Here is a 27,454-nt window from a genome sequence, read left to right as displayed (position 1 = left end):
TGAGGAGGATGGAACCTGAAAGCAGCCAGCGTGTGGAGCTCCCGCCTAGTGGTCGGGTGGGGGTCCTGGGTGTTCATGGTTGTCAGAGCACAGTACGGCTTACTTTGGGGAAAGCAGCTGTGGCAGCCAGTAAAGACCCTGGGATGGGGGCAGGAGCCGGAGGCAACACCTCCTAACCTGCTGGGAGCTTGCCCAGCTTGTCTGAGCGGAGGCGAGCAGATGCAGGGCTTTGGAGAAGGCGCTGGAGGAAGAGCCCAGGGCCACCTGTTGGGCCAGTCCCCGCGGGCATGATGGGCAGGTGCTGGGCCAGCAGAGGCAGGGAGGCCCGGGTACCTGGCCTCACGGCGGTGGGGGAGGCTGATGACAGCAGGGGGACAGGCTGCACGTCCTAGGCTTTGGTGAGCGGAGGGAGGTGGAGGGCGACACCCGGGGTAGGACAGTGGCAGAGCCCCTCCAGGAGGCGGCCTGTGCAGAGGTGCAGCCTGCAGTGATCCGGGGGCAGAGCATGGCAGCCCCAGTGACCCGAGGGCACAGGGCCCTGTGCAGAAAGGCAGTTGGTGGGGCGCTGAGGAAGCCCCTGGGTCGGGCAGAGTGGAGGAGGGGCCAGGGCCGTCCCCTGAGTCGGGAGAGGCAGCCTCCCGGCCCCAGGGGGTGTGGCTCTGAGTGCGGGGCTCACCTTATGAGACACTGCTCCTGTGGGGGTGACATCAGATTCCAGGAGCAGACAGTGGCCACGTCACAGGGGGACGCACGGGGCCCAGCTCCGAGGTGCACGTGGCAGAGGTGGGAGGCTGGTGTTTTCGGTGCTTACCTTGGGAGAGTGGGAAGGTGTTCAGATGCTCTTGGGATGTTTGGGGGCAGAGAGGAGAAAGCAGCGGGCGCCTGCATGCGTGTGTGGGCGCAGGGAGGCCTGGCGAGACGGTGGGCTCTCACGCGTTTGCATCGGTACAGTCTGTGCACATGCCAGGTCCCCCCATGTGCCCGACCCCGGGGTCACCCCTGCCCCACCCCACCCCCAGTACTGCCCCCGCTGGGGCCCCTCTGCTCGCTCTGCTTCCACGTGCTGCCCCTACTCTCAGCATGCAAGGTCTCTGTGATGCCGAATTTTTAACGAGGGGGAACTGTACCCACAACTTGATGAGGTTGCCTCCCTTCGTTGGTCTGATGGCAAAGCACACGGTGTCTGTAGTGCTTGCTCCTCCTGGTCTGTCCATCTGCCGGGTGTTAGCGGCCTCTAGTGCCGGCTCTCTGCCAGCTGTCCTTCCTTGGGGTGGTGCGTATGTCTGAGGGTTTGCACAGGTGTAGGATAGCGCCTGCCACCGTCATAGTATCATATGGCCTGTTTTCACCGCCCTAGAAAGTCTCTGTATTCTACTCCTCCCTCCCCACCACCCCCAGCCCCCCCCCAGCCTGCCCCATCCCCCCGGCTGTGCCTGACCCAGACCGTCGCACAGTGTGCAGCCCTCCCGCCCTGGCTGCTGTCGCCAGGTCACCTGCCCTCACAGTCCCTCCGGGTCTCCTCAGGGCGGGACGGCCCGCTCCCCCTCAGTGCTGGGTGCGCTCCCGCTGCCTGATGGGCTGTCTCCCATCTGTGCCCCGCTGAGCGGCACCATGGGCGCCCCGGGGTCCGGCCGTCCTGCAGAGAGCTGCCGTGGACTCCGCGCGGGTGTCATGTAGGCGCATGTCTGCATCTCCGGTCGACGCCAGGGCCAAGGTTGCAGGGTGCCCAGGAGGAGTGCGGGCAGTCCTGGGAGACGCCACCCACTGCCCTCCAGGGAGGTGGCCCGTCCTGCGGCCCCGCCAGCAGTGAACCAGCGCCTGTTGAGCACGTCCTCGCCGCCCGTGCCGTGGCCCGGGGCCTGGGTGGCGGCCGTTCTCAGAGGCCACGCGTCACCCACGTCTTCGTCGCCGTCTCCCTGACGGCCTGGGACGCGGAGCAGCCTTCCTGATCTGCCCCCTGTGTGTCTGTGCAGGTCTCCCGTCTGCTCTTAAACACGTTGTTAGGGCGTGTTGTTGAGTGTGCAGGGATCTTTATGTATTGTAGGCGCCGTCCTCGATCAGCTGTGTCTTTTGCAAATATTTGCTGCCGGTCGGTGCTTGTCCTCTCACCCTCCTGACTTTCACAGGACAAGGTCCAGCCGGCCAGTTGTTTGTCTCCTGGATTGGACCCGTGGTGCCGGGTCTACAGGGTCATCCTCCCGTCCAGGGTCACCGGGGATTTCTCCTGTGTCGTCTTCTAGAAGTGTCATAGTTTCGCATCCTACACCGCGTCCGTGACCCCTTGTGAGCCAGTCGAGAGGAGCATAAGGTCCGTGTCCACGTTCCCCCTGCGTGTGGACGTCCAGTTGTCCAGCGCCGCCTGCGGAGGGCACGGCCTTCGCCCCGTGGGTGGCCTCGCTCCTTTGTCAAGGATCCGTCGGGGGCGTTCGTGTGGCTGTTTCTGGGCTCTCCCCCCTGTTCCGTCCACCTGCTGGCCTGTTCCTTCTCCCAGGATATTATTTTGTTTATAGAATAGTGAAAACAAAATATAAACCATGAGGTTTATTCTCTAAACGTGCTGGATTGAGTTTTTGAATTTCAGATTATTTTCTTTCAGATGATACAAGGATTTTATATTTCAGCTACTTTTGTTAAATAATCAAATCATCGTTAGTATTTTTGCTATGGCTATAAAATTAATCAATACTTTTAGCAAGTTGGTTCATAGTAAATCATCAACACAAATCTCCATTTTAATACTTCTCTTTTTATTTTTCTTATAATTTTTTTAAAAATACTTCTCTTTTTAAAAATTTGCAGTGTAGAGGCACCTGGGTGGCTCAGTCACTTAAGCCTCTGACTCTCAGTTTCAGCTCAGGTCATGGTCTCATGGGTCATGGGATCAAGCCCCACATCAGAGTCCACACTCAGTGGGGTGGCTGCTTACAGATTCTCTCCCTCTGCCCCTCCCCCTACTCGTTCGCTCACTTTCTCTCTAAAATAAGTAAATCTTGGGCAGCCCAGGTGGCTCAGCGGTTTAGCACCGCCTTCAGCCCAGGGTCTGATCCTGGAGACCCGGGATCGAGTCCCACGTTGGGCTCCCTGCATGGAGCCTGCTTCTCCCTCTGCCTGTGTCTCTGCCCCCCCCCCATGAATAAATAAATAAAATCTTTTTTAAAAATACAAAAAAATAAAATAAGTAAGTCTTTAAAAAAATTTTTAATAAAATAAAAATTTGCAGTGTGTAGCTGTTAAAAATAAAAGCCGTAGCACCCACAAATAATATGTAAAACTTTTCTTCTTTTTATGTAAAACTTTTCTTAAAACCGTTCTGTTTTGAGAATAAAAATGGATGAAATCCAGTAATAATTGCTAGTAATTCTAACCAAGTTTACTGCTTTTGTTTTAAGCACTTTTTAGTCTGTGCATTTTTAGTGAATTCCTAATTCACTAAAATAGAATTTTCAGCAGCACGATAGAAACATTCAGGTTCTGACACATCTTTAATGTAAGTAAGTCTGTTCTCTACATTTCATCCCAGAATATCTCTGTTCAGTAAGGGAGGGCGAGGGCGTGAAACAGTAGGAAGGGGCACAGCTTCACTCCGCGCGGTGGAGACACGTTCGTATTATACTTTTTTTTTTTTTTTAACCACATAAGCCTCTACAACCACCATCCACTTAAGAAATAAAACATCACCAGTTGAGTTGTGTTATTTGAAATCCGTTTTTCCGTGCGGTCGCCTGTGTCTGGTGCCCGTCAGCGACTCGGGGCACCACCGCGTCCACACAGCGAGGGCCTGAGTGTGCCCTCTGGGACTGGACCTTGCAGCCGTGACACGGGTGGTCAGTCCGTCAACCACGCACGACCTTGTGGGCGCTGGCGCTCCATCGCGTCCCACCTGGCGGGGCTAGCCCTGCCTCGTTGCTCCTCTGGTTCAACTTCATGGCTGTTCAAACTGTTTATTTCTCTACATAAACCTCCGAACCAGCTTGCCTAGTTCTACTAAACGAAGGAAAGTTGGAACTGAAATGGACCCACGTTAAACTTAAATCCAGGTCCTTTGATGCCAACTTGAGTGATCTTTTCACACCTCAGTGTGAAATCCTCCAGTTAAACTTGCTTCCCACTGCACAAGGGGCATCCTGGAAAATGAGGAAACTATTTCAATATTGCTCTCAAACGAACCTTTTTTTTTTTTTTTAATTGGCCATTCCTGGAATTTTGTTCAGTATGGGATTTTTTTTTTAAATGTTTAGTTATTTATGATAGTCACACACAGAGAGAGAGAGAGAGAGAGAGAGAGGCAGAGACACAGGCAGAGGGAGAAGCAGGCTCCATGCACCGGGAGCCCGACGTGGGATTCGATCCCGGGTCTCCAGGATCGCGCCCTGGGCCAAAGGCAGGTGCCAAACTGCTGCGCCACCCAGGGATCCCGGATTTTTTTTTTTATGGAGTTTTAATTCTTACTTGTTTATAGTTCAGGCCCTAAGAAATGCTTTTCAGAATGAAAGAAAAACGGTTATGTGAAACGCCCTGGAGTGCTTGCATTTATTATTTTGCTTTGTTTTATAACCTTTGGTACCGGAGTTGGCATTTGTAGAAGCTGAAAATGTTGGTTCTGCTCTGCAAGAGATTTCTGGCTTCCATTCTTAATATGCACGTACCCACACGCCACTGGGCACAGCCTGATTATTTTCTACTGCGAGACATTTTCTGTGTCCTTTTTTAAGAATTTTAATATGTAAGAGCAGGTAAACAAGGTGAGAGCTACAAGTCAGGTGAAGTCCACTAGAGCAGTAGAGCCACGTCCGTGGCTCAGACTCCGCATCGTGATCCGTGTGGGTCTGCGCTCCTCGTCCCAGACCTCCAGAGAAGCCAGCCCCCTGAGCGTACCAGTTACTGGTTGATTATATAGTGTGCCTTCTGCCTACTTTTAATTTAACTTTTCATTCTGAGATAATGTCAATTCACACGTAGCCCTAAGAGACAATAGAGAACCCCTGCTCACTTTACGCAGAGGATGTTGACCTCCGTACGGTCGCGATCTGGAGCGTTCCCTCCTGTTGTCCTTCTGTAGCCACACCCACATCTTCCCCAAAGCCTGGTGACCTGGTTCTCTGTTTTTCTCATTTCCAGGATATTATGTATCAGTGGACTATGCATTGGTCCATACAGTGGATCATGAGATTGGGTTTTTTTCACTCAAATCCTCTGGAGATCCTCCAGCTTGCCATGTATATCATTAGTTTGTTCCTTTTTATTGTCATGTAGGATTCCATGGTGTGGATGGACCGTATTTTACTTAATCATTCACCTGTTGAAGGGCATCTGCGTCTTCCCCAGTTTTGGGTTATTGTGAATAAAATTGCTATAAACACGTACATAAATATAAAAGCTTTTTTTTTAGAATAGAATTTTTTTTAACGTAATCTACCCTCAGCATGGGGCTTGAACTCACAACCCCTAAGATCAAGAGTTGGTTCTCCAGTGCCTGAGCCAGCCAGCCGCCCCCGTGTACCCATTTGTTATGTGAACCTGTCTTCATTTCTCTGGGATAAATGCCCAAGTTTATATTTTAAGAAACCACGAGACCATTTTCGAAGGTGGCTGCACCTGCTACAGTCCCAGCAGCCGTGTGAGTGACCTGCTTCTCCGCAGCCTTGCCAGCGCTTGGGGTGCTGTTCTCCGCTGTTCTTTATCGTAGCCATTCTCACAGGTGTGTAGAGGCCTCCCATGTGGCTTCGAGGTGCATCTCCCTGAGGGCTGGTGACGTCAAACACCTTCTCACATGCTCATTTGCCATCTACATAGATACCCTCTTTGGTGGTTCGGCTCTTCCTGTATTTTGCCCATTTTCTAATTGGCTTGTTTTATTGTTTTGAGAATCTCTTGTGTATCCTATTGGTCGGGTATGTGGCTTTCAGATATTTCCTCCCTGTCTATAGCTTGTCTTTTCATCTTCTCAGTAGGGTCTTAAGCAGAAGTATTTGATTTTGATGAGGCCCAGTTTATCAGTTTTCCTCTCATAGATTATGCTTTTGGTCTGCAAACTTTTTCCCTCGTCCTAGATCCTCATCCTATTTCCTAAAAGTTTTGTAGTTTTATGTTTTACGTTGAAGCCCTTGGTCCATTCCAAGTGGATTTATGTGTAGGGTGTAGACTTGGGTGTCCACTGCCCCAGCATCCTGTCACCTTTGCTGACAGGGCTGTCCTCCCTGCCCTCGGGTGCTCTGGCACATGGTCAGCAGCCGAGCGGCCGGCTGAGTGTGGGGGGAGCCTCGCCGTAGACCCTCCCTTCTGCTCCGCGGTCCCCGGCTGTGATGACTGAAGCTGTTAGGAAGTCACTTTCCATAGCTGCTTTAAAGTCCTTCCCTGTGGGTTCTGACGTCTGGGTGGCATCTCCTGGTTGTTTCATTCAGTTTGAGATCTTCATGGGCTCTCAGTGTGGTGAATGATTTTTTTACTGAAACCTGAACATACTATGTCACAAGACCCTGGGTCTTTCTTCAGCCTTCTGTTCTTTCTGGCTGACCGTCCCGCGAACTGCTGCCAGGGTCCCGGTCCCCCCTGAGGACCAGAGTTGCTGCTCTTTGGGCCTCCGGCAGCCCCAGTGGGGATGAGATGGGCACTTGGTACCTCGTCACAGGCTCCCCGAGTGTTCCCCTTGACTGCATTGCAGCTGGGGGCTGGGGTCCTGTGTCCCTGGCAGTGCCTCTCCTGGACCTTTGACCGAAAGAGCAGTTCTTGTTTTGTTGGTGTGTTTTTGTCTATATCCGGTGCTGTGCCCAGGCTGCCAGCTTCTTCAGCTCCCGGGCTGGGACCATGAGGCCGACAGCAGACCCGGGCACTCCCTGCCGAGCCGTTCCTTGGTCCCCAGAGCCCTTCCACTGTTTGCTTTATGTGGAATGTCCAGAGTTTTCGCTTGCACCAAGTGGGAGCAAAGGACAAATCCCTTCTGCTGATTGATTTAAAACCGGTGTCCAGTTCATAGGAACAGAGTGTGTTGGACAGGTTTGCGTGTTGTTTCCAGAAGGGATAGTCTGGGCTTCCCCGACGTGCTTTGTGATCTCCTGTCTCACGGCAGCGCTGTGCTCTCCTGCTGCCCCTGCCACCTGCCTTCAGGGGTGCCCTGGCCTGCCCCCCAGGCTCTGACTAGCACTCAAGCACCCGTCGTCCAGCTGAGCGACCCCTCAGAACACCCATGTCTCACCGATGGCGTGTGCACGTCTTCCCTCCCACTGTGGATCTCAAGGAAGTGACTTTTTATTTAAACTTTCCATAATGGGAATATTGAAACACATGCAAATACGGAATTGCTACCGAACCCCCACATGCCCATCAGCCGGCATCAGCATACCAACCTTGACTCCTCTGTTTCGTCCAGACACCATCTGCTCTTCCCCCACCATGCAGCGCTAGTTAATAATAATCAATAAATAATCGTTTCCTACTGTCCCGTACTCAATATATGTCAGGAAATTTAAGTGCTATTTTCACACCTAAAATGATTAATAATTCCTTAATATCATCATCATCAGATAATTTTTATTTTATTTTATTTTATTTATTCATGAGAGACACAGAGAGAGGCAGAGACATAGGCAGAGGGAGAAGCAGGCTCCATGCAGGGAGCCCGACGTGGGACTCAATCCTGGGTCTCCAGGATCGCGCCCTGGGCCAAGGCAGGTGCCTAACCGCTGCGCCACCCCAGGGATCCCAGATTTTTTTTTTTTTTAAGGACGTTTAATTTCTTACTTGTTTATAGTTCAGGCCTAAGAAAAGGCTTTTTCAGAATGAAAGAAAAACGGTTTGTGAAACGCCCTGGAGTGCTTGCATTTATTATTTTGCTTTGTTTTATAACCTTTGAGTACCGGAGTGGCATTTGTAGAAGCTGAAAATGTTGGTTCTGCTCTGCAAGAGATTTCTGGCTTCCATTCTTAATATGCACGTACCCACACGCCACTGGGCACAGCCTGATTATTTTCTACTGCGAGACATTTTCTGTGTCCTTTTTTAAGAATTTTAATATGTAAGAGCAGGTAAACAAGGTGAGAGCTACAAGTCAGGTGAAGTCCACTAGAGCAGTAGAGCCACGTCCGTGGCTCAGACTCCGCATCGTGATCCGTGTGGGTCTGCGCTCCTCGTCCCAGACCTCCAGAGAAGCCAGCCCCCTGAGCGTACCAGTTACTGGTTGATTATATAGTGTGTCTTCTGCCTACTTTTAATTTAACTTTTCATTCTGAGATAATGTCAATTCACACGTAGCCCTAAGAGACAATAGAGAACCCCTGCTCACTTTACGCAGAGGATGTTGACCTCCGTACGGTCGCGATCTGGAGCGTTCCCTCCTGTTGTCCTTCTGTAGCCACACCCACATCTTCCCCAAAGCCTGGTGACCTGGTTCTCTGTTTTTCTCATTTCCAGGATATTATGTATCAGTGGACTATGCATTGGTCCATACAGTGGATCATGAGATTGGGTTTTTTTCACTCAAATCCTCTGGAGATCCTCCAGCTTGCCATGTATATCATTAGTTTGTTCCTTTTTATTGTCATGTAGGATTCCATGGTGTGGATGGACCGTATTTTACTTAATCATTCACCTGTTGAAGGGCATCTGCGTCTTCCCCAGTTTTGGGTTATTGTGAATAAAATTGCTATAAACACGTACATAAATATAAAAGCTTTTTTTTTAGAATAGAATTTTTTTTAACGTAATCTACCCTCAGCATGGGGCTTGAACTCACAACCCCTAAGATCAAGAGTTGGTTCTCCAGTGCCTGAGCCAGCCAGCCGCCCCCGTGTACCCATTTGTTATGTGAACCTGTCTTCATTTCTCTGGGATAAATGCCCAAGTTTATATTTTAAGAAACCACGAGACCATTTTCGAAGGTGGCTGCACCTGCTACAGTCCCAGCAGCCGTGTGAGTGACCTGCTTCTCCGCAGCCTTGCCAGCGCTTGGGGTGCTGTTCTCCGCTGTTCTTTATCGTAGCCATTCTCACAGGTGTGTAGAGGCCTCCCATGTGGCTTCGAGGTGCATCTCCCTGAGGGCTGGTGACGTCAAACACCTTCTCACGTGCTCATTTGCCATCTACATAGATACCCTCTTTGGTGGTTCGGCTCTTCCTGTATTTTGCCCATTTTCTAATTGGCTTGTTTTATTGTTTTGAGAATCTCTTGTGTATCCTATTGGTCGGGTATGTGGCTTTCAGATATTTCCTCCCTGTCTATAGCTTGTCTTTTCATCTTCTCAGTAGGGTCTTAAGCAGAAGTATTTGATTTTGATGAGGCCCAGTTTATCAGTTTTCCTCTCATAGATTATGCTTTTGGTCTGCAAACTTTTTCCCTCGTCCTAGATCCTCATCCTATTTCCTAAAAGTTTTGTAGTTTTATGTTTTACGTTGAAGCCCTTGGTCCTTCCAAGTGGATTATGTGTAGGGTGTAGACTTGGGTGTCCACTGCCCCAGCATCCGTCACCTTTGCTGACAGGGCTGTCCTCCCTGCCCTCGGGTGCTCTGGCACATGGTCAGCAGCCGGGAAGCGGACGGCTCCCGTGTGTGGGGGGAGCCTCGCGTAGACCCTCCCTTCTGCTCCGCGGTCCCCGGTGTGATGACTGAAGCTGTTAGGAAGTCACTTTCCATAGCTGCTTTAAAGTCCTTCCCTGTGGGTTCTGACGTCTGGGTGGCATCTCCTGGTTGTTTCATTCAGTTTTGAGATCTTCATGGGCTCTCAGTGTGGTGAATGATTTTTTTACTGAAACCTGAACATACTATGTCACAAGACCCTGGGTCTTTCTTCAGCCTTCTGTTCTTTCTGGCTGACCGTCCCGCGAACTGCTGCCAGGGTCCCGGTCCCCCTGAGGACCAGAGTTGCTGCTCTTTGGGCCTCCGGCAGCCCCAGTGGGGATGAGATGGGCACTTGGTACCTCGTCACAGGCTCCCCGAGTGTTCCCCTTGACTGCATTGCAGCTGGGGGCTGGGGTCCTGTGTCCCTGGCAGTGCCTCTCCTGGACCTTTGACCGAAAGAGCAGTTCTTGTTTTGTTGGTGTGTTTTTGTCTATATCCGGTGCTGTGCCCAGGCTGCCAGCTTCTTCAGCTCCCGGGCTGGGACCATGAGGCCGACGCAGACCCGGGCACTCCCTGCCGAGCCGTTCCTTGGTCCCCAGAGCCCTTCCACTGTTTGCTTTATGTGGAATGTCCAGAGTTTTCGCTTGCACCAAGTGGGAGCAAAGGACAAATCCCTACTGCTGATTGGATTTATAACCGGTGTCCAGTTCGTAGGAACCAGAGTGGTTGGACAGGTTGCTGTGTTGTTTCCAGCAAGGGATTAGGTATGGGCTTACCCCGACGCGCTTTGTGATCTCCTGTCTCACGGCAGCGCTGTGCTCTCCTGCTGCCCCTGCCTCCTGCCTTCAGGGGTGCCCTGGCATGACCCACCAGGCTATGACTAGCACTCAAGCACCCGTCGTCCAGCTGAGCGACCCCTCAGAACACCCATGTCTAAACGATGGCTGAAGTGCACGTCTTCCATCCAATGTGGATCTCAGGAAAAGTGACTTTTTATTTAACATTCCATAATGGGAATATTGAAACACATGCAAATACGGAATGGAATTGCTACTCGAAACCCCACATGCCCATCAGACGGGCATCAGCTTACCCAACCTTCGACTCCTCTGTTTCGTCCAGCACCATCTGCTCTTCCCCCACCATGCTGCGGATAGTTATAATAAAAATAAATAATCGTTTCCTTGTTCCCGTACTCAATTATGTCAGGAAATTTAACGTGCTATTTTCAGACATAAAATGGATTTTAATAATCTTATTTAATCAGCTATTCAGATATTTTTATTTTATTTATTTATTTATTCATGAGAGACACAGAGAGAGGCAGTGACACAGGCGCCCAGAGGGAGAAGCAGGCTCCATGCAGGGAGCCCGATCGTGGCGACTCGACCTGGGGACCCCAGGATCAACACCCTGGGCTGAGGCGATTGCTAAACTGCTGCACCACTGGGGCTGCCCTATAATATTTATTGTTTAAAATAAGATTTATATATTTATTTGAAAGAGAGCGCCACGGTGTAAAGCGTTGTGGGGCGGAGGTTGGGAGAGGACAAGAGAGGGAGAACACCAAGGCCGACTCCTTGCTGGCAACAGAGCCCGGACACGGGGACCTCAACCCTACAAACCCGAGGATCTCGAACTGAGCCGAAACCAGAAGTCGGGCACTCAACTAACGGAGCCATCAGGTTCCCCCACATAATATTCAATGTTTAAACTTTCTCAGCAGCAGAATCCAGTTTATTTCATCTTGGTTTGTAGCATCCACCACTGTGCTTAGCAAATAATACGTCTTCAAGATAATCTATCTTGAATTAATTACGTATAAAACTAAAAATGCTTTTAAAAACTATGTGGAACACTTTTTTAAAGGATTCTCTTTTATTTTTTTTTTTTTTTTTTTTTTTTTTATTTATTTTTGTGTTTTTTTTTTTTTTTTTTATTTTGTCCTCCGTTTTATTTTGTACTCGATTCTTGATGAGCCAGTTTATCAGTTTTCCTCTCATAGATTATGCTTTTGGTCTGCAAACTTTTTCCTCGTCCTTAGATCCTCATCTCATTTCTAAAGTTTGTAGTTTTAAGTTTTACGTTGAAGCTTGGTCCATTCAAGTTGGATTTATGTGTAGGGGTAGACTTGGTGTCCACTGCCCCAGCATCCGTAACCTTTGTGACAGGCTGTCCTCCCTGCCCTCGGGTTGCTCTGGCACATGGTCAGCAGCCGGGAAGCGGACGGCTCCCGTGTGTGGGGGGAGCCTCGCGTAGACCCTCCCTTCTGCTCCGCGGTCCCCGGTGTGATGACTGAAAGCTGTAGGAAGTCACTTTCCATAGCCTTTTGCTTTAAAGTCCTTCCCTGTGGGTTCTGACGTCTGGGTGGCATCTCCTGGTTGTTTCATTCAGTTTGAGATCTTCATGGGCTCTCAGTGTGGTGAATGATTTTTTTACTGAAACCTGAACATACTATGTCACAAGACCCTGGGTCTTTCTTCAGCCTTCTGTTCTTTCTGGCTGACCGTCCCGCGAACTGCTGCCAGGGTCCCGGTTCCCCCCGAGGACCGGGGTTGCTGCTCTTTGGGCCTCCGGCAGCCCCAGTGGGGATGAGATGGGCACTTGGTACCTCGTCACAGGCTCCCCGAGTGTTCCCCTTGACTGCATTGCAGCTGGGGGCTGGGGTCCTGTGTCCCTGGCAGTGCCTCTCCTGGACCTTTGACCGAAAGAGCAGTTCTTGTTTTGTTGGTGTGTTTTTGTCTATATCCGGTGCTGTGCCCAGGCTGCCAGCTTCTTCAGCTCCCGGGCTGGGACCATGAGGCCGACAGCAGACCCGGGCACTCCCTGCCGAGCCGTTCCTTGGTCCCCAGAGCCCTTCCACTGTTTGCTTTATGTGGAATGTCCAGAGTTTTCGCTTGCACCAAGTGGGAGCAAAGGACAAATCCCTTCTGCTGATTGATTTAAAACCGGTGTCCAGTTCATAGGAACAGAGTGTGTTGGACAGGTTTGCGTGTTGTTTCCAGAAGGGATAGTCTGGGCTTCCCCGACGTGCTTTGTGATCTCCTGTCTCACGGCAGCGCTGTGCTCTCCTGCTGCCCCTGCCACCTGCCTTCAGGGGTGCCCTGGCCTGCACCCCAGGCTCCGACTAGCACTCAAGCACCCGTCGTCCAGCTGAGCGACCCCTCAGAACACCCATATCTCACCGACAGCGTGTGCACGTCTTCCCTCCCACTGTGGATCTCAAGGAAGTGACTTTTTATTAAAACTTTCCATAATGGGAATATTGAAACACATGCAAATACGGAATTGCTACCGAACCCCCACATGCCCATCAGCCGGCATCAGCATACCAACCTTGACTCCTCTGTTTCGTCCAGACACCATCTGCTCTTCCCCCACCATGCTGCTGCCAGTTAATAATAATAAATAAATAATCGTTTCCTCTGTCCGTACTCAATATATGTCAGGAAAATTTAAGTGCTGTTTTCACACCTAAAATGATTAATAATTCCTTAATATAATCAGCTATTCAGATAATTTTTATTTTATTTTATTTATTTATTCATGAGAGACACAGAGAGAGGCAGAGACACAGGCAGAGGGAGAAGCAGGCTCCATGCAGGGAGCCCGACGTGGGACTCGATCCGGGGACCCCAGGATCACACCCTGGGCTGAAGGCGATGCTAAACTGCCGCACCACTGGGGCTGCCCTATAATATTTATTTTTTAAAAAAAGATTTATATATTTATTTGAAAGAGAGCGCAGGTGTAAGCGTAGGGGGACGGGAGAGGGAAAGAGAGGGAGAACCCCAAGCAGACTCCCTGCTGAGCACAGAGCCCGACACGGGGCTCGACCCTACAACCCCGAGATCTCGAACTGAGCTGAAACCAGAAGTCGGGCACTCAACCAACGGAGCCACTCAGGTGCCCCCACATAATATTTATGTTTAAACTTCTCAGCAGCAGAATCCATTTTATTCATCTTGGTTTTGTAGCATCCACACTGTGCTTTGCACAATAATACGTTTCAAGAAAATCTATCTTGAATTAATTAGTATAAACTAAAAATGCTTTTAAAACTATGTGGAACACTTTTTTAAAGGATTCTCTTTTATTTTTTTTTTAAAGATTTTATTTATGTGTGAGAGACATAGAGAGAGAGAGGGAGAGGCAGAGACACAGGCAGAGGGAGAAGCAGGCTCCGTGCAGGGAGCCCGACATGGGACTCGATCCCGGGTCTCCAGGATTGCGCCCTGGGCTGACAGTGGCGCTAAACCGCTGAGCCACCCGGGCTGCCCAAGGATTCTCTCTTATTTTTATTTTTCTTAAGATTTTATTTATTTATTCTTAAGAGATAGAGAAACAGGCAGAGGGAGAAGCAGGCTCCATGCAGGGAGCCCGACGTGGGACTCAAACCCGGGTCTCCAGGATCAGGCCCTGGACTGAAGGCAGTGCTACCCGCTGAGCCACCCGGGCTGCCCCAAGGATTCTCTTTTAAAAAAAGATTTATTTACTTGAGAGAGAAAGAGAGAGTGAGCAAGCAGGGGGCGGGACAGAGGGGGAGAGAGAGACACTCTGGAGCAGACTCCGCGCTGAGCATGGAGCCCGGGAGGCTCACTCTCACGACCCCGAGACCATGACCTGAGCTGAAATCAAGAGTCTGACGTTCAAGGGACTGAGCCACCCAGGCGCGCCTAGAATAAAGGATCTAAACAGAAACTCATTTAACTTCTAGCAACAAATTTGCCACGTGTGCATGGAGAGTCAACATTGTTAACAAATGATTGTCGAGAAAACTGTGTGCGTCTTACGTCCATGAGATTCCTAGCATATGCAGGATTTAGCACTAAATTTTAGTCACCATTTTTTCTAAAAGCACTGCATTTGCCTTTCAGTGACTTATGAGTTCTGTTTATACGTAAAGCCAGTGTGGCCGCGACCTTTGCAGTCTCCTTTTCCTCGCTTGCCGCGTGATGGGGTCGTTCGCATCCGTACAGTGTCGCAGAGCCACAGGACTGTAGCCACAGTGTTTAGAAAGGAGACCATTCAGCTGGTTAATGATTAGGTAATGGGCGTAATCGTTCTTTGAGGATTTCCTGTGGTTTCTCCTGCCAACAAAATAAGAAGTTATACGTTACTAAAGGATTGATCCGGTTTGGGTAGTTGTATGCTCTTGAGTTGCATCCACCCGAGATGCTGTTCGGGATGAAGAAGAGCAGGAGGTGAAATCCTGGGATGTTCTAGCTCCGCATCTTTAGTTTCCCGCCCAGACCGGAGTCCCCCGAGCAGCGACCACAAGGGGTGGCGCGTGTGTGGTTCCATATCTTCTGTCGTGACGTCCCGTGAAGAGCTCTCCCTGACACGTCCTTGCCCTCACCGTCCTCGAGGGCCCACCCCGCCGCAGGGCCGCCCTCCCAGAGGGTCAGTCGCGTCCCAGGGTGGCCCCTGCACCTCCCTAGCTGTGCCACCTTCCCACCTGCACCGTCGTCGCCCCCCCCCCAGTCGTGCTCCCCCGGAGTCCTGGGCCGTGCACCACAGGTGGGCGCGCAGGTGTTCCGTCCCGGCAGCAGACCTCACCATCCTTGTTTTTTGACTTTCTTCTTTAGTTTGTAGCGATGTCATACCCGTTTCCACCGGAGCAGGCTGACCTCACCTGCTCATGTGACGGCCACACTGAACATTACTTTCTTGCTGTCTTTCAGACAGAAACCGTCTCCGCCAGTCAAGGAATCCCCAGAAGTACTTTGCCATGGACACAGAAGATGAAGAAAACATGAGTAAGACCTGGCCTATCATGTAGCACCAAGTAGCTAACGCACCATTGAACCCTTAGTGTTCTCGTAAATATCTGTGATGTCACTATTTGGGAAAAGTGGCTTTTCCTACAGTATCTCCTACAACATTAACAGTGGCATGTTTTAAATTTCTGATGTATTCTCTACAGTAGGTCCCCGCTGTGGGCATAGTCCTGCAGCCGTCTGCCCGGACCTTCGTCGCCGCCAACCTGGGGCCGTCGTGCGTGTTCCTGGAAGTAAAACACATGCCTCTAGATGCACTGGCCATGAAGCTGGTGGTTTCATGCTGTGTCACAGCGGGGTCTCCCACTAGTGGCCGGGTCTTCATCTGCGCAAATCTAAGATACCCTTTGAGATTGAGTTAAATACCTGGTCATTTGGGATAACGCGACCTAAAGCTTCCCCCCAGATACGTTGGGTCCTCCCCATGCTTTGAGGGAATGGGGTTCCCACGAGGCTACTGATTAAGTTTCCAAGACTTCAAGGAGCCTTTGGGCTGCCGTGGGCCAGAGCCCACTGTTGGGCCCAACCCGCGTCCCACGTTGTCCACCCCGGGGCGCAGGGTGGCGAGCCTCGGGGGCGCACAGCTTCCCTCCCTCCGTGGCGTTCTCTGTGAAAAGAAGTTCCCTGAACGTCTGCCTCCTGTTTGATCTTTAAGCCCAGATAGCAGTGCACCCGAGTAAGGTTTGGAGGCTCCCGCAGAAGTTGGGAGCTTTTCGGCGGGAAGTCACGACAAAGACACCATTTTTCTGATGTGTGTCTAGATGCACTTTCTCACTGGCCTGTGGTCGGTGGTCCCAAAGGAAGAACAGGTGACACCTTATGGACAGTGGTCACCTGTGACTGCACAGAGCTCAGTCTGTCTCCCCAGACTTCACCCAGAACTGACCAGCCGAGGCCTCGGACCTGGGCTTGTCTGGCGCTGAGCCCCCAGGACCTCCCCCAGCAGAGCCCTTCTGCCCCTGTCCCTGGGCGGCTGCATGAGCTCCACTGTGTGTAACGTGGAGGGGGCCTCTGTTTCCACTGGTCGCTTCCACCCGCCATGGCTACTTTTGCCCATGTGGGGACCATGTAAGCACCCGTCCTCCAAGCTTCCTTTCTTTAAAAAAATATTTTATTTATTTATTCACTCATGAGAGAGAGAGAGAGAGAGAGAGAGAGAGGCAGAGACACAGGCAGAGGGAGAAGCAGGCTCCATGCAGGGAGCCCGACGTGGGACTGGATCCCGGGTCTCTAGGATCACACCCTGGGCTGAAGGCGGCGCTAAACCGCTGAGCCACCCAGGCTGCCCCCAAGCTTCCTTTTTTTGGGACCATGGGCTGTCGTCCATGGTGGGAGTCCTTGGGTTTGGGTGGAACCTTAGCGGCATGTAGACCGTGTGGTTACTCGCCACGATGAAGGAACCTTCTGAGTGATTCTCCTGGAAAGATGAGCGCTGGTTCCCATGTGGCAGTGCTGGGGCCGTCCTAGATCTCCTGTCGTTTCAGAGGCGACGGAAGGTTTCATCACGGTTGCGTTTGCATCCGTGAAACAGAGCAGCATGCCGTGGGTGCCTGAGAGCTGTGACGGGGTGACGGGGGGGGCTCCCGGGGGGCTCCCTCTAATTCTAATATTTCTTTCCTTTACGTAGTAGCACTTCTGATCAGGTGGAAGCTGGGCAGCATTTGAGCGCTCCTGCAGCAAATAACAGCCTGGAATTCGTGCGAAACCATTACAGAAGTAGATCTTTCTTACAATTCTCAAGATTCTCTGTCAACCCAGGACTGGCTGTTTTTATTTCTTAAAGGCGAGCCTCTGTCTCAGAGGCTGTGAGCGTGCGTGGGACGCACGTGTGCACACACCCGCGTGGCCTCGCCGGCCGTCCTCCTCAGCAGCGGCGTCGGGATGGGAGCCGCCACGGAGCGTGCGCTGCCCTTGCTCCCTTGTTAATCTAACTCTGCCCTTTTTAACCTTTGTTTCTCTTGAGCACCGAAAGGAGTAACCTATCGAGCTTTTGCTGGAGGATGTTATAAATGAAAATTTAGTGTCCATTCCGTCAGCTTTGTTAACTGGGAGAAGTGGTGTGTGTGGGGGAAGCACTGGGAGTATTTGGCGCCTGCAGAGAGCCCTTGCAGCCCCCCGTCCCTGCCTCGGTGCCCGGGGCTTGCGCTTCATCCAGGGTTACTCCACATCGCAGGCCTGGGAGTCCGAGACCTGGAACTCTGGGGGTCGGTGGCCGTCAGCCCAGACTTCCTGTCCCGTCTAGCCTCCCACGTGCACGTTGCTGTTGGCTCAGCATCACTAGAAGCCGCCTCTCGATGTCGAGGCAGAAAGACCCCAGGGCCGCCCGTCAGGGACCCTTGTAACCCGCTTGCACACGTGCAGAAATTACTTTGGATACTGACCTCAGCGCTTTGAAAGCCAGAGGCAGGTCCCTCAGTAGATCCGCTGCGAGGGCCGCAGCGCCCCGGGGTCATTACCCCCGCGCCCCACCGGGCAGACGGCCTGGGAAGCTCAGCCAGGGCAGCAAGGAGGCTTCCCCTTCCTCTTTGTTTGATAAAGCTGGAGAAACCTATGGGGAAGAGAGGATACTTTTTTATGCCCCCTTTGAAGTTTAAAACCGTATCTATTTTGCCAGGAACTTGTAGCGTCTTAAAATGATCTTCATTAATTGTTAATAGAAACTGCCTTTAAAAGGTGAGATCACCAAGTTATTCTGGAAATCCATCAAATATTTGTTTAAAGAAAAAAAAAAAAGACAAAATCACTGGCTTTACTTAGGAAATTGTAGCCTGTTTGCGGCTTCAATTTTACGCCTCGTTACGATTTTTTTTTTTCCCCCACCCTGGCATGGAGTAAGGATTCGGAGCTCAATCAGCCCCTGGGTAGCTCCGGGATATCAGAGATCACCCCACGTCCGGAGCATTTCCCATGATGGATGAGGGGTTTTCTAAGATTGATTCATGGGCTAAATCAAATCACTGCACGTCCTGGTTTGAATATTCCAAACCCGAAAGCTGATTAGCTTGCAAGTGCGTATTTTAATCCCGTTACCTCTCCTGGGAGATGCTGCGGTCCAGAGCCTGGGTGGGCACGGCCCGAGGGCCGCTGACATTGGAGAGGAGGGCCCATGTGTCAGTCCCGACATCAGACTTGTGGACGGAGAGTTTTCAGGATTAATGTATCACCCCGTATTTCGATGAGCTTGAATAATAAAAGAGCTCTAGATGCTTCAGAATAGTCTTAAAGAAAAAGAAATCATTTGAAAAATTCACCTCTTCACGCGAAAGCGGGAGGTGACAGTAACCAGACGTGGGGTTGGCCATGATTCCGCAAAACATCGAAGTCGTTGGGTTGAGGTGCTAGTTGCGGGGTTAAGGGTGCAGCTCGCTGCGTGCACGACAGAGCAGACCGTATAAGCACACATCACTTAACCAGTTACAAAGAGAGATAAAGGAATCTATAAATTTTGCATTTACAAGATCCTGCAACGAAGGCGTTGTAAGTTACTCTTTCTGGGCACCGCAGGTTCGAGCAGCACAGATGTTAAGGACAGCTGCGGTCTGGACAGCGTGCCCCCCAAGGACGGCAGCGCCCCCGGGCCCGGCGAGGGCGCCCCGCTCTCCAACGGGGGCAGCGGTGGCGCCAGCCGGAAGCGGCCCCTGGAGGAGGGCAGCAACGGGCACGCCAAGTTCCGCCTGAAGAAGAGGAGGCGGCCGCCGGGCCCCGCGCTGCCGAAGAACGCGCTGATGCAGCTGAACGAGATCAAGCCCGGCCTGCAGTACGCGCTGCTGTCGCAGACGGGGCCGGTGCACGCGCCTCTGTTCGTCATGTCCGTGGAGGTGAACGGGCAGGTGTTCGAGGGCTCCGGGCCCACCAAGAAGAAGGCCAAGCTGCACGCCGCCGAGAAGGCGCTGCGCTCCTTCGTGCAGTTCCCCAACGCCTCCGAGGCCCACCTGGCCATGGGGAGGACCCTGTCCGCCAACACGGACTTCACGTCCGACCAGGCCGACTTCCCCGACACGCTCTTCAACGGCTTCGAGACCCCGGACAGGTCGGAGGTGCCCTTCTACCTGGGCTCCAACGGGGACGACTCGTTCAGCTCCAGCGGGGACCTGAGCCTGGCGGCGTCCCCGGCGCCCGCGGGCCTGGCGCAGCCCCCGCTCCCCGGGCCCCCGCCGTTCCCGCCGCCGAGCGGGAAGAACCCGGTGATGATCCTGAACGAGCTGCGGCCCGGGCTCAAGTACGACTTCCTGTCGGAGAGCGGCGAGAGCCACGCCAAGAGCTTCGTCATGTCCGTGGTGGTGGACGGCCAGTTCTTCGAGGGCTCGGGCAGGAACAAAAAGCTCGCCAAGGCCCGGGCCGCGCAGTCCGCCCTGGCGACCATTTTTAACCTGCACCTGGACCAGACGCCGTCCCGCCAGCCCATCCCCAGCGAGGGCCTGCAGTTGCACCTGCCGCAGGTGAGGAAACGCGCCGCTGCCGGCCACGCTGGCCGCGCCTCGACGGCGCTTCGGACAGGGCTTCGGCCTCCCGGGCGCCGTTGAGGGACGTCGGATCGTCACCGGTGAGTCGGCTCCGGGCGGGCGGGCGGGCGGCCCTGGGCCTGCCGCCCCACGCGGGCCCACGGAGCCCCGCCCACTAGAGCCCCGCGGCCCCTCCCGCACGCTCCTCCCCGCGGGGCCCCACGGAGCCGGCAGCCCGCGGCGCTCAGCCGCTCAGCCGTGCTTCCCGCAGTCTCACCAGGGAATCCCGAGCGCAGAAGCCAGGCTGGCCGGCCGGCTGCCGACACCCTCGTGCGGGTCTGCGTGGGTGTCCCACGCTGCACAGCAGCACGGGGGACCGGCCGGGCCGAGGGTGCCCCACAACAGGTGCGGGCGTCCTGGAGGGGCGGTGGGGGGCGAGGGACGGAAGGGGACCCTTCGGTAGCATCCACGCTGCCCGGGAACCTTCACCTGGGGTGTCCTAGCGGGATCCACGTGGGTCCCCTGCTCCTCGGCCGGAGGTGAGCGCCCCCCCCCATCAGACCAGGGGGAAGACGGAGAGGATTTCGGGGTGGGCTCCTCGCATTCGCGAATGGGGAAGACCGAAGGGGAAGTAGCGTGTAGCCGGCATCTCTGACGTCCCAGGGAACTCTGATTTATGTGTTGCTTCTCTTCTTGGAAATCCAGGTTTTTTTCTGGCCTAGTAAAAAAATTAGTCTTTTAGGGAGAAAATCTCACCGCCCTTCTCTGCCATTTTGTCAAAATATTATCCGTGTTGAAGATAAGTTACGTACTGGTTTGATCAGAAAAAAAAAATGAAGGACCGGAAATCAGCAGGTGGGACGGCTTGGATTTCTCTTAGAAGAATCCGGAATGTCGCAGCTTCTCTGTTGCCTCAGAGCACCGTTAGGGTGACCTCTCTGTGCCGTTCGTTGCCTGGGGTCACCAGTGCTTCTAGGTTTTAGAAGGAGACACTTAAAAAAAAAAAAAAAAAAAGAAGGAGACGCTTTATTTTATTTTGCCAAAAGCAACGAAATTCAGCGTCAGTATAAAGTACCATATTCAAAACATCCTACTGGTACTTCACAAACCCAATAATCACGTCCTGTGCGAACATCTTATGAACCTTTATTCAGGAGGGTATTAGCCCATTTATAATTTCATAAATCGGCGGCACCAGCTCCCTAGAGAGGTTTTATTTTCGGGTTTCCCGTCTGCTGCAGGATATTCCACCTTGAGTTCCCCTAGTGTCTGAGGCCCCCTGACTTCCCTGAACATGAGCAGATGTGGACAGAGCAGTGTGGGGGGCGACTGGAATCCCGCCCGAGGCCCGGTGACCCCGTGGCAGGGAGGCGGGCGGGGAGGCAGGTGGGGGTCCATGTGGGCACTTCCCGGCTTGGGCCTGTCCTTCAGCGGGAGCAGAGACCAGAGCCGTGCCAGGGGCCATGCGGAGCCTCACCGGGGTGGGCATCCGGGATCCCGCCTAGGAGGGGGTTGGCCCACCTAGGGCCGCTCTCCCGAGTTCTGCAGGGCCTGGCGCTAATTTCTGTGCCTCTGCGGCAGCAGAGCTCCCCGTGCCCCAACCGTGGTGTCTCCGAAGCCCCCGCGGGAGACACGACCACGTTCTCCTGGGAGCACCTACAGTGGCCTCCGCAGGAGCAGCCCTTCCAGCTTGGTGTCTGGGCTCCGTGCCCTTGCACCAGACGTTTCCAGTGTGCTTCTGGAGTGGCGAGCGTCCTCACCGTTGGCCCGGAGCAGCCCTGAGTCCCTGGTCTCAGGACCTTTTGCCCTCATCGTGTTCATAGCGACGTCTCAGGGTTTAACCCAGACGTTGTGGGCCGCGTGAGCCCTCAGTGTCTGGATCCCGTGGAGCGGCACCGCCAGCTTTGGGCCGGGGCCTCTCAGTCCTGGGGGCCGCCTGGGGCTGGGGGACATGGGCGTGACCTCGTTGTTCGTCTGCCCCCAGCGTGTAGAGGGAGAGTCGCTTCCCTGCCTGTAGGAAGGGGGTTGTGGCCTCTTCACGGGGACGGAGGAGCTGCCTGGGTGCCGGAGATGCCTCCTCTGAGCAGTGAGCGCCCGCGTAGGGGCCTGACCTCCCCTGAGCGTCTCTGAGCCCAGTGGCTTGGGATACGCCTCACCTCCTACGGAATGGGAGCGTTTCTCTCAACTTCTCGTAAGATCTTTTTCTTTTATGTGCCTTGCGACACGTGGTCCTTCATCTTTGACGCCGTCCCTGCCGGGTCGCCCGCAGCCCAGCTGTGGCAGTGACACCGTGCAGGGATGCAGGGAGGCCCGCCGCCCACGTCTTCCATCCGTGCCCCTGCCTCTGGCTTGAGCGTGGCCTTCTGGGGGCTCCTTGGTACTGACAGGGGCAGCAGCAGGAGGAAGAATTCCTGGTGACTTTCCTTTTTTTTTTTTTTTTAATTTTTATTTATTTATGATAGTCACAGAGAGAGAGAGAGGCAGAGACATAGGCAGAGGGAGAAGCAGGCTCCATGCACCGGGAGCCTGATGTGGGATTTGATCCCGGGTCTCCAGGATCGCGCCCTGGGCCAAAGGCAAGCGCCAAACCACTGCACCACCCAGGGATCCCTGCTGGCGACTTTCCTTTTTGTCAAAATAAGCTGTCGTTCGGGATGAGCGATGTTTCTGTCCATTTGGGAGTGTTTTGCTAAGGGGCAAGCTGGGGACCCTGGGTCTAGCTGTTTGATGCTCCCGCCCAGGGTGAGACTGGGGGGACGCAGCTCTTCACACACACCTCCCGCCAGGCATCATTTCCCAAGCCCTTGTATCCGAGAGAAGTTATAGGCCGTGGGGACGAGAGCGTGCGTGCCGCCTGCCTGGTGTGTGTGCTGCGCACGGCGGGTCTGGCCGCGGGCCCTCGAAGAGCACGGCCGTGGGTGCCGTCGGGTGCCCTGGGGCCTGAGTTTATGATAAGTGCCCTTGCGGGCTGCTCGGCGCCTGCTCCTGGGCGGTGGCCGAGCCAGGGCAGCGGGGCTGAGCCACGTGGATCTTCCTGCCGCCCCTTCCCTTCCCTGATGTCCGTCACACTCGAGGTCGTGTTCCCGGCCCGGCCAGCCCTCGAGCTGATGGCCCACCTCCTGCGGGGAGGTCACTCCGGGGACTGGGCGTGGGGCTGGGAGAGCCGGGTGCAGAGGGGTGGAGGGTGCGAGGCAGGCGCCCCCGGGAAGCTGCTCTGCACCTCAGCGTCCTCATCCCGGGGAGGGCTGGGGTGTCGGAGGACGGGAGGGTGGCCCAGGCTCCGCGCTGTCCCTGTCCTGCAGACTCTTGAAGGATTCTGGCCAGAGCCTCGAATGCTCCTGGGGCCTCCGTTTCCAAGGAATGTTTTGGGGGACAAAAGAGCGTTCACATGCACACGCACGCGCCCGTTTGCCGGATTCACCTTGTGGTTTTCCAGAAGAGACGGCCTCGCCGGCGTGCGCGGGGCGGCTGCAGGCCGCATCCCTAACTGCCTGCTGTGGTCCGCAGGTGTTAGCCGACGCCGTGGCCCGCCTGGTGCTGGATAAGTTTGGTGACCTGACCGACAACTTCTCCTCTCCTCACGCACGCAGGAAAGTGCTCGCCGGCATCGTCATGACAACAGGTAAAAACGTCGTATTGGTGTTACCCGGCCTCACGGAGAGGGGACGCGCTCTCAGGCCGCAGCCACCCGGTGACGCCGAGGGGGCCGTTTCCTAATCCTTCAGATCCCGCCGCGGGCACACGTAGGAACTGCTCTTACAGACATTTCCCCCGTGCGCTCACTCGTCAGCCTGGGCTTTTTCACTAGGAGAAAGGCTCCTGTGTTCATACCTGGCGCCTAGCGTCACACCTGATGGTTTTGACGGACTCTGGAAAGTGCAGCAAGACGGCCCTCGGTCCTCCTCGCTCCCCTGGAGAGTGGGCGTCTGAGTTGCCGACAGCGGTGGTGCCCAGCTAGCTCCCCCTGACTGTTCCGGGGAGGCAGGTAGTGCTCGCGAGAGCGGAGAGGGCACGGGTGGAGAGACACGTGGACGGCAGAAGCAGCCCTATTAAATTTACCCAGAGGCTCCCAGCAGCATGAGGAACCCCGTCTGAGTCCTTTACTGCACCCCAGGGGTGAGGATGCAGCCTGGGCCCTGATCCCTGCCACTGCAGGGCCCTCTGCATGGGGGCATCCACTCTGCCCCGCTGGGGAGACAGCCCTGTAGGGCCAGGGGCGAGCGGGCTGGGGGCGCCGTCTCTGTCTACACCTGCTGGCCAGGGAAGAGCCCCAGTGCTCTGTGTGGATGACCGCGCCCTCCCCTTCTCCCAAGGTCGCTCTCTGTCCCATCGTGGGCAGGATGTGACTGCAGACCCGCAGTGTCAACCACCCCTTGATGCCCCAACACGAGTGCTGTTTTAATTATGGCTTTTTTTTTTTTTAAGATTTTATTTATTTATTCAGAGAGAGAGAGAGAGGCAGAGACACAGGCAGAGGGAGAAGCAGGCTCCATGCAGGGAGCCCGATGTGGGCCTCGATCCCGGGACTCCAGGATCAGGCTTTGGGTTGAAGGTGGGGCTAAACTGCTGCACCACTGGGGCTGCCTGGATTATTTTTTTTTTTTAAAGATTGTATTTATTTATTCATGAGAGACACAGAGAGAGAGGCAGAGACACAGGCAGAGGGAGCAGCAGGCTCCCTGCAGGGAGTCCGACGGGGGGCTCAATCCCAGGACTCCAGGGTCACGCCCTGAGCCGAAGGCAGATGCTCAATGGCTGAGACCCCCGGTGCTCCTAATTACGGCTTTTCTTGCACACTGTCCTTACTGGCACAGCTGAGGGTGTGTCTGCAGTGGAGCAAGTGCCCTGGACGTTACCGTGGCTTTCAGTTTAGTCCTGGTGTTCGGTGCCTGCGTCCCCTGCTCCTCCCTTGCTGTTGTTCTTTGCGTGACTGAAGGTGATGCCCGGCTCCTGGACGCAGTGTTCCCTGGGTGAGCCTGTGTGTCCACCTGCCAGCCCAGGAGCATCGGCTGCTGGGTCCTTCCACACGGCTCTTCTCACTGGCTCTTGGCGGGCAGACCGGCTCCCGGGCCCTTTGGCACTTGCTGTGCCTTTCACGTGGGACCTTCTGCCCGGGGCCACAGTTTACCTCCATAGGCAGCGCCACACAGCCCATGGCACATGGCCCTGGCATCAGATGGCCGGGTTCAGCTTGGGTTCCTGCTGGCAGAGTGACCAGGGCAGGCTGTTGACCGGTCTGTGCTTCGGGGTCCTCCTCTGCCACACGGACGCGGGCAGCGTGCCCCCCAGAGCACACATGGGAATGAGGTGAAAAGCCTTTCCGAGCAGACCTGGCACTGTGCTGCCGCTCACTTAGGGCGCTGACGGCCAGTGAGGTCACTGTCAGGTGGTGTCTGGGTCTCGGTCCGGGTCTGTAGCATGAGGTCTGTCAGCAGACGTACCATCAGAGTGGCTGCGCTCCCCGTGCCCTGGTGACAGGCGTCCCTGACCCCGAGCCACCTCTCTTTCCTCGGAGCCTCCTTGGTGCCTTGATGTTAATTTCAAAATTGTTGCACCTGCTGGTCCACCTCTACCTGGTGCTCCACCTCTACCTGCTGGTCCACCTCTACCTGGTGCTCCACCTCTACCTGCTGGTCCACCTCTACCTGGTGCTCCACCTCTACCTGGTGCTCCACCTTTACCTGGTGCTCCACCTCTACCTGCTGGTCCACCTCTACCTGCTGGTCCACCTCTAACTGGTGCTCCCGGCCTGTATGCAGCGGGGCTTGTTCCAGACCAGACTTGATTGCATCCGCAGGAAATCCTTCCTTAGGTTTACAATCTGTGCGCCAAAGAGCGAGGGGGGTTCACATCCCAGAAACGCTGCTGCAGGGCCCTCGGGGGAGGCGGAGTGTGCACAGTACGATGGGGGGGGCAGGGGTGCCTGTCACACCCCAACACTGGGGTCACTGACTGTGCTCAGCAGACCCGGGAGCACGGCCCGGCACGAGGGATAATCTCTCTCTGTTTTTCAGGCACAGATGTGAAAGACGCCAAGGTGATAAGTATTTCCACGGGGACAAAGTGCATCAATGGCGAGTACATGAGTGACCGTGGCCTTGCGTTAAATGACTGCCATGCAGAAATTATAGCTCGGAGATCCTTGCTTAGATTTCTTTATACACAACTTGAGCTTTACCTAAAGTAAGTCTAGTTAGGTAAATAACTAAAGGAAGCAATTCTTTAAAAAAAAAAAAATCCCCCTCCTAACTCAGAATGTATTGCAAAACCTTCATAGTTTCTGTAATCACTGAAAAACTCTTAAAGTAGTAACTTTATCGGCAGCGAAGGGGTCAGGTCCCGTTTGCCCCTGGCGCTCACGCTGCAGAATTGAGGTGGGCAAATCCTACACACACGTGCACGCGTGTACTGACGGCTCACGCGGCGTGAGGTCCGCGTGCAGAGCCGCGTGCTGCTGCTGTGAGCCGTGAGAGCGTGAGCAGAACCGGGCCGCCCCAGGGACCACGGCCGTGCGGTCACCCGGCTAAGCCGCTATTCTTGAGCGAGCCGTGTGCGGTCTGTGCGGACGTCGTAGGCCGGAGGGGAAGGTCCCTCACGCTCCTTGTCGAGTGGGCTCAGTAACCCTGTTGGTCGTGGTCAGCACGTGAGCATCCCGCACCCGTACCCTGTTGAAAATAGGGGCCCCTGGAAGTCTCTGCGAACGACGGCAGGCTGACCGCACACAGCTCTGAGCTCACGCTTGCAACCTGTTCCCTTCCAGCAACAAAGACGATCAAAAGAGATCCATCTTTCAGAAGTCCGAGCGCGGAGGGTTCAAGCTGAAGGAGACTGTTCAGTTCCACCTGTACATCAGCACGTCCCCCTGCGGGGACGCCAGGATCTTCTCACCGCACGAGCCGATTCTGGAAGGTACGGGCCTCGGCTCGCGAGGGCACTCGTGGTTCCGTAGTGACAGGGGAGCACACCTACGTTAGTAGCCGTTTCTTCTTTTCCTTGAAAACTTCAGTTTGAAAGTGGATCTGATAGGAATATATCAAAGCACCAGGTTTTCCGTCTCAATAATTTGCTAAAAGGAAAACCTGCGTGAATGAAACGTGTTGACTGTGATGCACCAAGTACACGAAGTAGTCAGAGTGAGGACAAGCCGCCAGACGAGTATTTAAATTGGGGCCGTCCGCGTCTGTGCATCTGGGCCCCGACGAGCGGCCGTTCGATGGCTGTGTGCCTGCGGTGTGGAAGCAGGCACGCGCTCGTGAGAAGGGGCCTGGGTGCAGCACGTCGGTCGGGGCCCCTGTTGTAAAGTAATTCGTGTCCTCGTCTCTTCTCCAAGCTGAAGCAACTCAGACACGGCATCAGAGTCCGTTATTTTCCTTAATTACAAAAGCAACACATACCCACTGTGGAAAATTGCTGCATGTTTTTGAAAAATAAGAAAAGAAAAAAAAAGAAAAATAAGAAAAGAATTCAAAAAACAGAAAGAAAGAAAGAAAGAAAAGAATTCAATCGCCCGTGTTCATATAACGCAGGAATAATCACTTTATGTGTATATTTGTGCATGCGTTTATTTCTGCATCCCCATGATTCATTTTGGAAAATTTTGGAAAATTTAAAAATGCAGAGAAAATGTGTGACAAACACTCCAATACCCATCACCTAGAATTACCAGGTGTTAGCATCTTGTCCT

General features: G+C 53.9%; 1 protein-coding gene across 5 annotated transcripts in view; it reads left to right on the top strand.

The window, feature by feature from the left end:
• Positions 1-27,454, top strand: part of ADARB1 (adenosine deaminase RNA specific B1) — a 144,162-nt gene that overhangs the window by 80,409 nt on the left and 36,299 nt on the right. For all 5 annotated transcript variants that reach the window (XM_041734922.1, XM_041734919.1, XM_041734921.1 and 2 more), the window contains 5 exons: positions 15,233-15,307; positions 18,833-19,767; positions 23,278-23,392; positions 25,785-25,953; positions 26,531-26,679. In XM_041734922.1, coding sequence (XP_041590856.1) covers positions 15,280-15,307; positions 18,833-19,767; positions 23,278-23,392; positions 25,785-25,953; positions 26,531-26,679 — 1,396 coding nt within the window. In that variant the 5' untranslated portion in view covers positions 15,233-15,279. The remainder of the gene's footprint in view (positions 1-15,232; positions 15,308-18,832; positions 19,768-23,277; positions 23,393-25,784; positions 25,954-26,530; positions 26,680-27,454) is intronic.

The sequence above is a fragment of the Vulpes lagopus genome, chromosome 20, assembly GCF_018345385.1.
Source record: "Vulpes lagopus strain Blue_001 chromosome 20, ASM1834538v1, whole genome shotgun sequence".
NCBI lineage: Eukaryota > Metazoa > Chordata > Mammalia > Carnivora > Canidae > Vulpes > Vulpes lagopus.
This window is presented reverse-complemented; position numbering and strand designations above follow the sequence as displayed.